We start from the raw sequence: 11,925 nt of genomic DNA, 5'->3' as shown, positions 1-11,925 counted from the left end.
TTACTGTCAATGGTGGGGCCGGTTCTACACCAAGTAATATATAACACTTTGAAAACGTTTTGAAAACAGTATATGAAATGTGTCCTGGGCCCCAACAGTTGTCAAAACTGATACAAACTGTTACAAAGCAGGAGTGTAGATCCTGCATAAGCATGGCAGTCTGGATACAATCCCTGAATCGGGTTTTGGGGAGTTTTATATGGGAAGTGGGGATGTACTTTTTAAACAGAACTGATCAGAAACTGGAAATGGAAACTGAATCAGGCTTTGAAATAAAAAATTAGGGAAGCTAAAAATAGTTGGTTTTATCTTTCGCCATTCGCCCCCCCCCCCCCCGTTTTCCAAACGGGACGAGAACGGGATCCCAGTGTGATCCTTACAATATTTTAAAGGAAAAAAAATGTTGAAATGCTTGAACTTTTCTATTCGATTCACTTCCCACTGACTGATACAAACGCCCAGGTGGTCTTGGCCACGTGCGTTTTTGTAAGGATGCTCCGAAGATCCGGTTTTCAAAAGAAAAACGAATACACGGCTTCTGTCCTCGGCGCCAAACTCCGCAGCCGAGCCTCGGCATCAGCGTTTGGGGCCCGGGATACTGGTAACACCGCAAGCCTATTACTTGGGAGGAAGGTCCCAGCGACGTCCGTGGGCTTCCCTTCCGAGCGAGCAGCGGCATCTCGGGCGGGGAGCCGCGCTGGGCTTGGGACTCCCCCGCCGTCCTTGGGCAGCGCGCCGCGTCCTGAAAGCGAGCGCGGCTCGTCTCGCCTAGGCAGCGCCTCGCGTCACCCGTCGCTTTCACTGCGCTCCGCTCCCCCCCTCCCCGGCACCCCCCCCCATAGGCGCTTAACTTGCGGCAAGCCCCGTCGAGGCAGAGGCGGGGCGGCTCAGACGAACGGGCGTGCGCTCCTGTCTGGTGGCGCCTCGCCGCCCCGTCTGGCCACGCCGCCCCTCGACTGGTTGCTGGAGGAGCCCCTCCTCCCGCGCTCAGCCAGCCCTGGGCCCCGGGCCGGGAGGCCGGGCAGAGATTTGGGCGCTATAAGGCGCGAGCGCGAGCGCCGAGGCAGCCCCCTCGGGAAGCCGACGAGGGGCGGGGACCGCGGGCCACCTGCGCTGCGCCGCCGCCGCCCGGCGATGAGCGCCAGCGAGCTGCTGCCGCCGCCGCCTCGGCCCGCGCACTCGGCTCCCCGCTCGCCCCCGACGGCTGCCGCCAGCCCTTTGGCGCCTTGGCCGTGCGGCAGCGCCCGCGAGGCGCCCGCCATGGCCGTCTACTGCAGCGAGGCCTTCAGCGTCTACCCGCCGCCCGCCGCATCCGCGGGCGCAGCGGGGCAGAGACCTTCCGCCGCCGCTTACGCGCTGGGCGACTACGGCGCGCCGCCGGGGGCCGCCGGCTACCTGTGGGGCGTGAGCGGCGCGGGGCCCTACGTGCCGAATGGCGGCGGCGGCGGCGGCGGGGGGCCCGGGGCTCCGGGCGCGCCTTTCCTGCCCTACGGCTGCCCGCCGCGGGGCGTCGGGGGCCCGCCGCTCTTGGGGGCGTCGGCCGGCTGCGGCGGCGGCGGCGGCTCCTCGTCGGAGCTGGGCTGGCTGAGCCTGGCGAGCCAGGAGGAGCTGCTGCGCCTGGTGCGCCCGCCCTACTCCTACTCGGCGCTCATCGCCATGGCCATCCAGAGCGCGCCGGAGCGCAAGCTGACGCTCAGCCACATCTACCAGTACGTGGCGGAGAACTTCCCCTTCTACAAGCGCAGCAAGGCCGGCTGGCAGAACTCCATCCGCCACAACCTCAGCCTCAACGACTGCTTCCGCAAGGTGCCCCGCGACGAGGACGACCCCGGTGCGTGCCTCCTCGCTCGGGAAGGGAAGGGACGGGACGGGCGGGGGCAGGGCGGGCTTCTTTCCGAGGCCCAAGGGGGGGGAAGGGGGCTTCTGAGCATGGGCAAAGGACTGGCGCTTCACGCGGCCCGCGTCTGTCCCAGGGGCCCTCTTTGAAAACCAAAACCAGCCCACGCGCATAATGTCTGCTGGGCGAGGAAGGTCTCTAGACAGGCTCCCCGGCCCTAAAGGGATGCCCTCGGATGGCTGCGCCCTGCGCTCCGCAAGGCAGGCGGCGGTGGAAGGAGCGTGGGGAAAGGAGCGTGGATTTTGCGCTGCCAGCCCGAGCCGAGCCAGGTCTGGTTTCAGTGGGCATGGCTCCTAACTTTCTGTCTTCTTAGACCAGGCAGTCTTCACTCCCAACCGAACAAGGGTAGGAACATCCATGCGGTGTGTTATCCTCTGCCCGTTTATTCAGAGGTAGAGTACCACTGTATCCAGTGGGGTTTATTCCCTGGTCCGTGTTCTTGCGCTCATTTACCTGGAAGTAAATCCTATTTACCAGGCTTATTTCTGAATAGACGAGTACAGGATTGCGCTGCTAGTGTCTTTGGGATGAGATGCGCGTTCTAAATCGCTTAATTTAAATTAGCGATTCCCCTTAACCGTTCCTAGTTGCTGTGGCATAATTGCACAGCTGGCTGCAAAGAGGCAAAATGGAGCCCTTTACTCCATTCCTTTGGAAAGCAAGGGTTCCAAGCCGTGGTAGTGAGGTGGAGGATAGTCTCTATTCATTGAGGCAGAGTAAAACGGCATCATCTCTGTGTAGCACGTGTTCAACCCTTTGGTCCTACATGCTGTCTTGGAGTTATGCTCTAATCTACTGAAACTGAGATTACTTGAATCTTGGAAGGGAACTTCCTTTCAGATCAAATAAGCCGTTCCCTCTCACCCCCTATTCTAGGCTATATTAATCTACAATAGCTACCATCCATGTACGTGTTGCAAATAATTAATGTGAATTAGAATTCTTACTCGTACACGCGTCTGCATTGAATGTGTTCTAGGCAACCTGTGTTGTAGGCAACCTTGGTTACCTATAACCTATTTTGAGGCGAAGATAGATGGCTGTGTATTGAAGAAGCAAACATCCACCTTTTCTTTTGCAGTAACGAAAGGGCTTCTATCACAATCCCTGTCTCTAGATGTCTGTAGTATTATACTATGATATCTATCTCACTTTTCAATTTTAGGTTAAAAAAATCCAAAATGCTGTAAAATACACATTAAAGAAATTGAACTGTTCTCGGATGGCTCATAAATGTTGGATGATGATTGGAAGAGTGACAAAGAAGCAGTTGCTCTCTCAGCTCGATGTATTCTGTCGATAGTACACTTAATGTATATTTTGGTAAATGAATTTTGCCATTAAGCGTAGCGTAGCAACTTTTTAACAACCTGAATAATTTGTGTGCACCACACATCGGAAGAACAATACAAAGGTGGATTCTCCCCAGCTCTTTCAAAGTTGCTCATCCATCGGCATCACCACTAAAAACTACTGCCACTCTACAGAACAAGGTGGTGCCCAGTTTTGCCTGTAGAGCTTAAGCTGAGACGTTTAAGTATACCTTATCCTGCTGCTCTCAGAAGGGACAGCCCAGTCAGTATGGCTTTACAAATTAATGTATCGTGGTTGTCAAACTGTGGGCTAAACTAGATGTCACAGCAGCCTTCCCCAACCTGGTGCCCTCTGGATGTCTTGGACCGCAACTCCTGGCATTCCCCAGAATTTTAGTGGCTGTGTCCCAGTATTCATGCTTTTAGCAATTGCATGAATGTGTTGGGTTTTTAAAATAGTAAATAGCAGCTGAGAGGTGGGGTGAGGAGGGAGAAGGGTGTTAGCTCCTTGCCCCTGCCTGGGCAATTGCTGAATGTATGAATAACACCACCTCTCCTTTCGTCCTGAGTTCCTCTGGGGTTCCTCAGAAACTTTTTGGGGATTCCTCCATAAGAAGATCAGCAGTGGCAGGCAAATTTTCCTGAAAGAGGCTTCCCCACCCTGACTGACATTCTTCCCATGGGAAGCTTAGCTGTAAGAGACTGTTGTGTAAGTTCTACCATACAATCTCAGGGTTGAACTACATGTGATGGGAGCAACCACATTTTTATCCACATTTCTATCCTCTTTACATTTTATTTATATGTGGGGGACACATATTTGAGGCAACCGGAACTCTCCTCTGCCTTAACTAGTGGTGTTTGATTGCTTCAGGCACTCGAATGCCCGGCCGGCTGGCTTCTGGTATTGGAGCTGGGCTGGGAGAAATGTACCTGCTATGACAGACCACAGGAAGGTAAAGAAAAAGAAAAAAGGGGTGGCAAGAATTCAGCTTCCCTCACTTGTGTGCTCCTTTCGGCCTAAAAATTAGTCACATCTGCCCTTTTGTATGTGGAGGGGCAGACATGTAAACATCAAACATGGCTGCCCCTGTCACATCTAGTTTGATTTTCAGTTTGCAGCTTTGTATTTTTTTAATCCTGTTTTCTCCTTTGCCGTATTTTTTTTATTGTAAGCTGCTTTTTGAAATGGGTTTTTTTTTTTTTTTACAGAAATGCAGGTTAGATATAATTCACAAATGTAACAGTGAGCAACAGCGGTTCCTGACAAACCTGGCCAGTGGCTTGGACAAACCAAATCCTAGAGCACGGCCCAGAATCTTGCAGCACACAAAGCTCTGCAGTTTCTTGGCAATGAACTCAAGGTGGGAAGCTGGAAACCCCCTGCTCTCACATGAATCCTGTGCCAGTGACGGAGTGGGAGGAACCATACCACCAGGCCAGATTGCCTATAGACCAAGGTTGGGGATGTTTTGTAAAACTAAAGCTAGATGGCTCTAACAAGCCCTATAGAGGGGATTCCTGTTCTGTGGAATGGTGCCACCTCAGAGTTGCTATGAAGTGCCTGGCTAAAAGTCCGACTCTCTGGCCTCGTGGTGCTGTTCAAAGTTATTAGTGGTGAGAGAAAATAACAAGACACAACTGAACCTCACTTTCTCACCAATTTCTCTCTCTCCCTGGAAAATATAAAGTAGCCTGGTGGGCTGTGACTAAATAAAGATCATAGAGTCATAGAATAGCAGAGTTGGAAGGGACCTACAAGGCCATCAGGTCCAACCCCCTGCTCAATGCAGGAATCCACCCTAAAGCATCCTAAAGATCAGAGATCCCTCCTTCTCCCTCAATAGTTAGCAAGCCCGCTTCAATTGCCAGCCTCCCCTTAGGTTTTCTGGTTCCTGATCACTCTTAAAGGAGGAGAGAGAACTGAAGATTACTCAGAATAGAGGAAACACTGGAGATTCTTTCATAATAGTTGGGGGGTATTTGAAAAGTGTGCAGGACATTTGGATAAGGGAAGATGTGTGGGATGCGATGGACGGCTTACGGGGGAAAGCAGGTGACTTTTTTTTTAATACCACATCTGTGGATGAGTTCTATCTCAAGTCTCAGAAGAACCTGAAGTGCCCATTCCAGTTTTCCCTGCCACATAACAGCAAAGCTTCTTGTACTTGTAGAACAAGGAACGTGACTAACAGAATTCTTCCAGTTGACTTAAGCCAGTGTTGCAAAGGAGGATCTTGCACAAAGAAATTCTACAGCCCAGTAATACTCATTTTCCTGTGAATGCTGTAGGGATTTGTGGGAGACAGCAGGCAGCTAGACTTGGACACTTGCGAGCGAGAGGATTTCTAGCCAGTTTTAATAGTTGTTAAAATAGTATCTTTCAGTTTAAGGAGCAAGCTTAAAACAGATTATATTTATTGTTTAAAGCACACGTCATTTTGAAATTGATCTGTGAGTCTTATGACTGTTTGGACATTTGTATTGCTGATGGGCAGAGATTCTGAAAGAGGAGGTTGGCAAGAGGATACACTTTCTAGTTTGACTCTTTTTTTAATGAGAACCCTGAGATCGACTAGCTGTAGCCTCGTGCAACACAGATACCTAGAATTAATTGAAGGATTCTGAGCCCAGAAATTTGTTTCGAGCACCAGAACTGAACGGAGCTCACAGTCTTTCCATATAACAATCCACTCCTACTTCCGTCGAGCGTTCTTCATTTCAGCAGTATAGATCATACTGCTGTAAGTTATTTAGGCAGTATAATTTTTCTGCTATTGTTAAGCAACTAGGTGCTAAAACTCAGTGCTGATCTACTGCAGGTTACTTTGAGATCTACCAAGGGATCCAGATCTACCTTCTGTCCAACCCTGGGCAGGTGTGGCAGGGTGGGTGGGTGGAGACAGGCTCAAATCTTTGCTCAGCCGCGACTTCTACCACCAGAATTGCCAACTAAGCTACCACCTGGGATTGTTTTTAGGATGAATGGCTGAAGGCTTTTATTGCAGGCCTGTAACCCCTATCCACTCCCTCTTATCTGCTTCCTTTACATGGTTGGCTAGGATGCAAGCCCACAACTGCAAGGGTCAAAATCCCTATCCAGTTGCTGAACAAAAATAGTTCCCGTTGTCCTTTTGTGTAGAGACAATGTAATGGTGATATGAGAGGCTTACATCTCCTTTAGAGCCTTGATCCTTATAAATGTCAGATCATTGCTAAGGATGCTGAGGAGAGTTATTTGTGAAGATTTCTGATCTGTGCAAGTCAGCCTTTCCCAGCTTGTTTCCTTCCAGATATGTGTTGGGCTGCAAACCCCATCGCTCCTATGATGGGAGTTACAGTCCCATGTGAGGAGAGGTTGGGAAAGCTGTTGGACGTTTTTTATGTTCACTCAGGCCATAGCTAGACCTAAGGTTTATCCCTGGATCGTCCAGGGGTCAAACCTGTTCATCTAGGTGACACACAGGGGATCCAGTGCTCAGGCAGGGGCGAACCCGGGATGATCTGAGGATAAACCTCAGGTCTAGCTTTGGCCTCAGAAATGGATTGATACATTTTTATGCTTTCGTTGTGAAAATGCTTCTGGATGCAGTCTTTACTGGGTTTTCTTGGCAAGAGGCGTGGAGCAGCAGTGTTTAAAAAAGAGTCATCTTTCTTTTTTAAAAAATATTCTCTATAAATGTTCACAGGCTGCGGTTCACTAACTTTGCTTACCAAAGTAAAAAGGTGACTTCTCAATTTAACCATGTCAACCTGACTCCCTTCATTGGAGACCCATGCAGAGGCTAGTCTTGTGAATACTCTGATAGGGTAGAACTGAACATTTCATCCAATGTGCAAAGTGGGGAGGGTGGCATATTTGTAGCAGAAAGATGTGGGCGGCAGAGAGGGAGGTGCTGTTCTTAATCTTGCTCCTGGTTGCCTTATTCTCCCCTTCCCCTCCAAACACAGTTCTTCGCATGGCCAGGAAACCTGTTGTCTGAGCAGAGAAAAAACAAAAGGTGAAGGAAGGATTAACCATCCCCACCTGCTGCTTTTCCCAAGCTAATGCGCCCTCCCACCACACACATTGCATGTTGGAGGCCAGGATGGAACCTGGGACCCTGTCTTTACTGCCTTATAGTTGTGGCGCAGGCTTGACTTTTGAGACTTCAGGGCAATATGGTTTGAGCTGAATGCGCACAAACCTGAGACCCGTGTTGTGAAACTCCACAATGTGACTGCCCCCTGCCCCCCAAAAAGCAAGTTTACATCCGAGTGGGTCAAAACCATTGTTTGAATCGTTTTATTAGGAGTGACTTAGGGCCTTGCTAGACCTACCTGATAATCTGGTAGGCCGTGCTGCAGCTAGCGTGGGCCATCGCCCCTAGCTAGACGTAACACACGACGGGGTAAGGGAAAACCCCGTCATGTCGGCCATTTTTTTAAAATTAAAGGGCCATGTGCGCAGGAGCGCACCAACGGAAAGGTAAGGCTTTTTTTTAAAAAAAATAAAGGGTTCCCCGCTCCCCCTACCCCCGATTCCCCCCCACAATGTCTGATGCCCCCCTGCCCGCTCGCTCATCCTCCCCCCGCTCGCCATGTCCACCCCCCCGCTCGCTCGCCCGTCCCCGATCTCCTTGCCCTGGCCCCATTCTTCTTCTCCCCATCCGCCATGTCTGATGCCCCCCCTGCCCGCTCGCCAGCCCACTCGTCATGCCCACCAGATCACCCACCCGCCATGTCCGATGCCCCCTCTACCCCCCCCCCGTGATCTCCCCACCCTGGCTCCACTCTTCCCCCCCATCTCTCCTGCCGGGTCCGCTCTTTCCCCTCCCCGCCCCATCTCCCCCCCCGTGTTTCCCCCCCCCCGGCCCGATGGGCACAGCGCTCCTATGGAGTGCTGTGCCCAGTGGGCGGCTTCTCCCGGCTACTCGCAAGTAAGCGAGCAGCCGGGAAAAGCCACAGAAGTAGCTAGACCTTCCGCAGCCCCGGGCAGAGCCAGGGGCTGAGGAAAAACTGGGCCACAAGCGGATCCAGTTATCCTGGGTCAAGGGAGGGTTTAGCCCGGCCTGACCCGGGATCCCCTGTGCGTCGTCTGCACGCACAGCAGGGAGCCTGGGCCTCGCACCGGGCTAAGTCCTCGTCTAGCAATGGCCATAGTTTCAGAACTGAAAGAGAACACACCGATTAAGGAATTGATTCATTTCATGTGTAATATTTCTTTTGTTTTGCTTTTAATACCCTAACCCTTTGCAGAACAAAAGATATCCAATTTTATGAGTTGGAGGCTAGGGATTCGGATATGCAGAAGAGACTCTGGTTTGGGCTGTATATAGCGGGTGAAATTCAAGGGGCTTCTGTGTATTCACCACAATTTTTCATCACATTGAGTCTGCAAAAAGCTACTCCTATAGGTTGGGAGACCCTCTAAGGCAGCATTACTGCATTTGGAGCAGAAGTCTATATCTGTGTATGTTTGCATGCATGTGTGTATGTGTGCTTTGTGTACACTCATAAGTCTTTGGACCCCAGCTAGTAGCACAGATTATGAATATTTTGCATTTACTAATAGAGCTTTCACAGTTGCTTCATGTAGCAGTAAAGGTTCTGCTCATGAAATAAAAACGAGTTGCCAGGAGAAAAAGGCTCAAGTCTGAGTATTACTGAAAGAAGTAATCCTGAATGTGCATCCGCTGACTTTGCGTAAGTGTATTGCTCCTTGGTTACAATGTTTAGCCCATAAAGCCTCTGCATGTAGGGATGAGAGTGGTCACAGTGAGTTCGGGCTTGGGAGTGGAGGGAGAAAAATGTTTGACTCCTGTTATATGGGCCCAAACCATGATATATATTTCCTTAGCAAATGTGTGGGATCAGAAACAGGCCCAGAAGCAAGATACTTGGAATAACTAATGTAAAATAGACTGACAATAAAAATGTTATAAATCATAAACAAAAACATTTAAAAATGTTGTTGTTATTATTATTAGTAGTAGTATCCTGCCTTTTGTCCAATGCTGGGCCTCAAGGCGGCCTTACAAAGTTTAAAACATACATTGCGGAGGGGGGGGGAACATAGTTTAAAATACACAACAAAATCATAAGACATAGACGGAGGGCCAGATTATTCTCCAAAGGCCTGCTGGAACAAAAAAGTTTTAGCCTGCTTCCGAAAGCCCATCAAGGAGGGAGCCAGCCTAGCTTCCCGGGAAGAGAGTTCCAAAGCACTGGAGCAGCCACCGAGAAGGCCCTCTCCCATGTTCCCACCAAGCGCGCCTGTGAAGATGGCAGGACTGAAAGAAGGGCTTCTCCAGAAGATCTCCAAGCACGGGCAGGCTCATAAGGGAGAATACGGTCTTTCAAATAACCTGGACCCGAGCCATATAGGGCTTTAAATGTTCACTTTAAAATCAGGAGAAACAAAGTTTCTATTATACATAGAATCATAGAATAGCAGAGTTGGAAGGGGCCTACAAGGCCATCAAGTCCAACCCCCTGCTCAATGCAGGAATCCACCCTAAAGCATCCCTGACAGATGGTTGTCCAGCTGCCTCTTGAAGGCCTCGAGTGTGGGAGAGCCCACAACCTCACCAGGCAACTGATTCCATTGTCGTACTGCTCTAACAGTCAGGAAGTTTTTCCTGATGTCCAGCTGGAATCTGGCTTCCTGTAACTTGAGCCCGTTATTCTGTGTCCTGCACTCTGGGAGGATCGAGAAGAGATCCTGGCCCTCCTCTGTGTGACAACCTTTTAAGTATTTGAAGAGTGCTATCATGTCTCCCCTCCATCTTCTCTTCTCCAGGCTAAACATAGGAATTTCCTGAAGACAGTTTCAAGTACTAACATGGCTCTAAGGAAATAAATAACTTGATGTGAAACTGGCTATTTGTCCACCTTTTATATGCTTTTAATATAAAATATAAAGGGATTGCCACACAATCCCTTTAGCAAACTGTATTTCCAACTTCCTATGCTGCTGACAAAATACACTTATCATGACCCATCACCTCTTCCATGGCTGTGCCCATTGGTGGGGATCATCACAGTTCTTCTAATTTAATTCTGTCTAGCTCCCTCCATCTCCTGAAAAGTACACAGAACGCTGCAAGCACTGCTCTGCACCCAGCCATACGCATCATATGCGGGTATGTGGCAGGCCCACATCGTCCCTGGGCCCTTGATAAAGACGGAATGTAAATATCATTATAGCTGAAAACTCTTTAATATCTTGGGAGCCACAAACCATAGACACAAACAGGTCAGCTGTCATTTGTTTCCTGGGAGCAATATGTGAGCTTCTCAGTTCTCTTCAGAACTTGAGTTCTTGTATAATGGAAACTTGTTCTAAGAGCCGGTCCTTCTGGCTTTAATTGAATACCATGTTTTCATATATGAATTGTGGCTTTCATTTTTATGTATAATAGATTAGAACTCTGGTGGTTGATTGATCTGGAACCAATTTTAAAGGGCACACAGATTTACTTTTGGGAGGGGGAGAATTTTGCTTGGTGCAACTGTAAAAGAGAATGAAAAATAAAATAGTAGAAATAGCTGTTCCTTTTGACAAAGATTGATAAATATTTATTTCTTACAAGGTCTTTTCTTATACTCCTTGCAGAGTCCCTCCCACCTACACAAAGTATCTCTCTTAAAAGTTTGGTAATACACACGTTTTTAAAAAATAATTGATCTGTTAACTATTTAAAAAGAGAATTAATCAACACAGAATCTTTAGCTGACTTAACAGTCCTGACTTTAATTTCCCCCCTACTCTTATTCCTAGTATATCTATTCTTTTTCTAGTTCTAATTTTTAGAGGATGCCCTCTGTTCTATCATTTTTCGGGCATGGTATTCTGATCCAAGCACACAAACATGGCTAAGGTCGTACTTGGGGAGTGTGCAATTTCCCACTATTTTCTAGAAAAGATTCCTTTTTCAACCCCTGCTCTCTGTCATCCTACAGGAAAGGGGAACTACTGGACACTGGACCCAAACTGTGAGAAAATGTTTGACAACGGGAATTTCCGTCGCAAGCGCAAGAGGCGTTCTGACCCCACCGCCTCGTCTGTGGCGTCCACCGTTTCTGCCTTGGGAACTCTGAAGACTGAGGAAGGGCACCTCAACTCTTTGGTGCCGGGAAAGCCATGTGGCGAAAGTCCCTCCTCTGAGCTGGAGTCCATGGCCTCGTTGAGGGACCATTCAAAGAGTGCCTCTCCGCCGGGAATGGTCTCACCCGCCTCCAGCTGCCTCAGCACCTTTTTCAGTGGCATGAACTCACTGAGCAACGGGGGGCGCCTCAGCAGCGAGCTGCACCACAGGAATCTCCCTGCTGGGAGCAGCTTCACCCAGGAAGTTCCTCCTGTCGAGACGCTGCAGCGCGTTTCAGGGCCTGCCGGCGCCTATTACAGCCCGTTCCATCCTGGCAGTGGTGGCCAGCCAGGCCAGTACAACCACTTATACAACTTCACAGTCAACAGCCTTATCTACGCCCGGGAAGGCACTGAAGTGTAGGGTATTGGGCAGGTAGTCCTGGTGACACCAGGCAACAAGGAGGCCAAGTTTATTCTGCATCCAGGAAGACTGTGACTTTTTGTTTTGCTTTTTAAAACAAAAGCCATGTAGGACACCTATAATGCCCAGGAAACAAACAAACAAAAAAAGCTTTTGAAACTTGATATTTGAAAAAAGATTTGTGCAGCCCACCCTGTCTTTAAAATATGCCTGCGTTTTGCAT

General features: G+C 49.4%; 1 protein-coding gene across 1 annotated transcript; it reads left to right on the top strand.

Moving 5' to 3' along the window:
• Window positions 1-492: 492 nt before the first annotated feature.
• FOXI3 (forkhead box I3) lies at window positions 493-11,702 on the top strand. The gene is made up of 2 exons (XM_063126007.1): window positions 493-1,831; window positions 11,155-11,702. The coding sequence occupies exons 1-2, from the start codon at window positions 493-495 to the stop codon at window positions 11,700-11,702; spliced, it is 1,887 nt and encodes a 628-aa protein (XP_062982077.1).
• Window positions 11,703-11,925: the final 223 nt, after the last annotated feature.

The sequence above is a fragment of the Elgaria multicarinata genome, chromosome 1, assembly GCF_023053635.1.
Source record: "Elgaria multicarinata webbii isolate HBS135686 ecotype San Diego chromosome 1, rElgMul1.1.pri, whole genome shotgun sequence".
Classification (NCBI taxonomy): domain Eukaryota; kingdom Metazoa; phylum Chordata; class Lepidosauria; order Squamata; family Anguidae; genus Elgaria; species Elgaria multicarinata.
The sequence above is the reverse complement of the archived record's forward strand: the minus strand, read 5'-3'. Positions and strand labels throughout refer to the sequence as shown.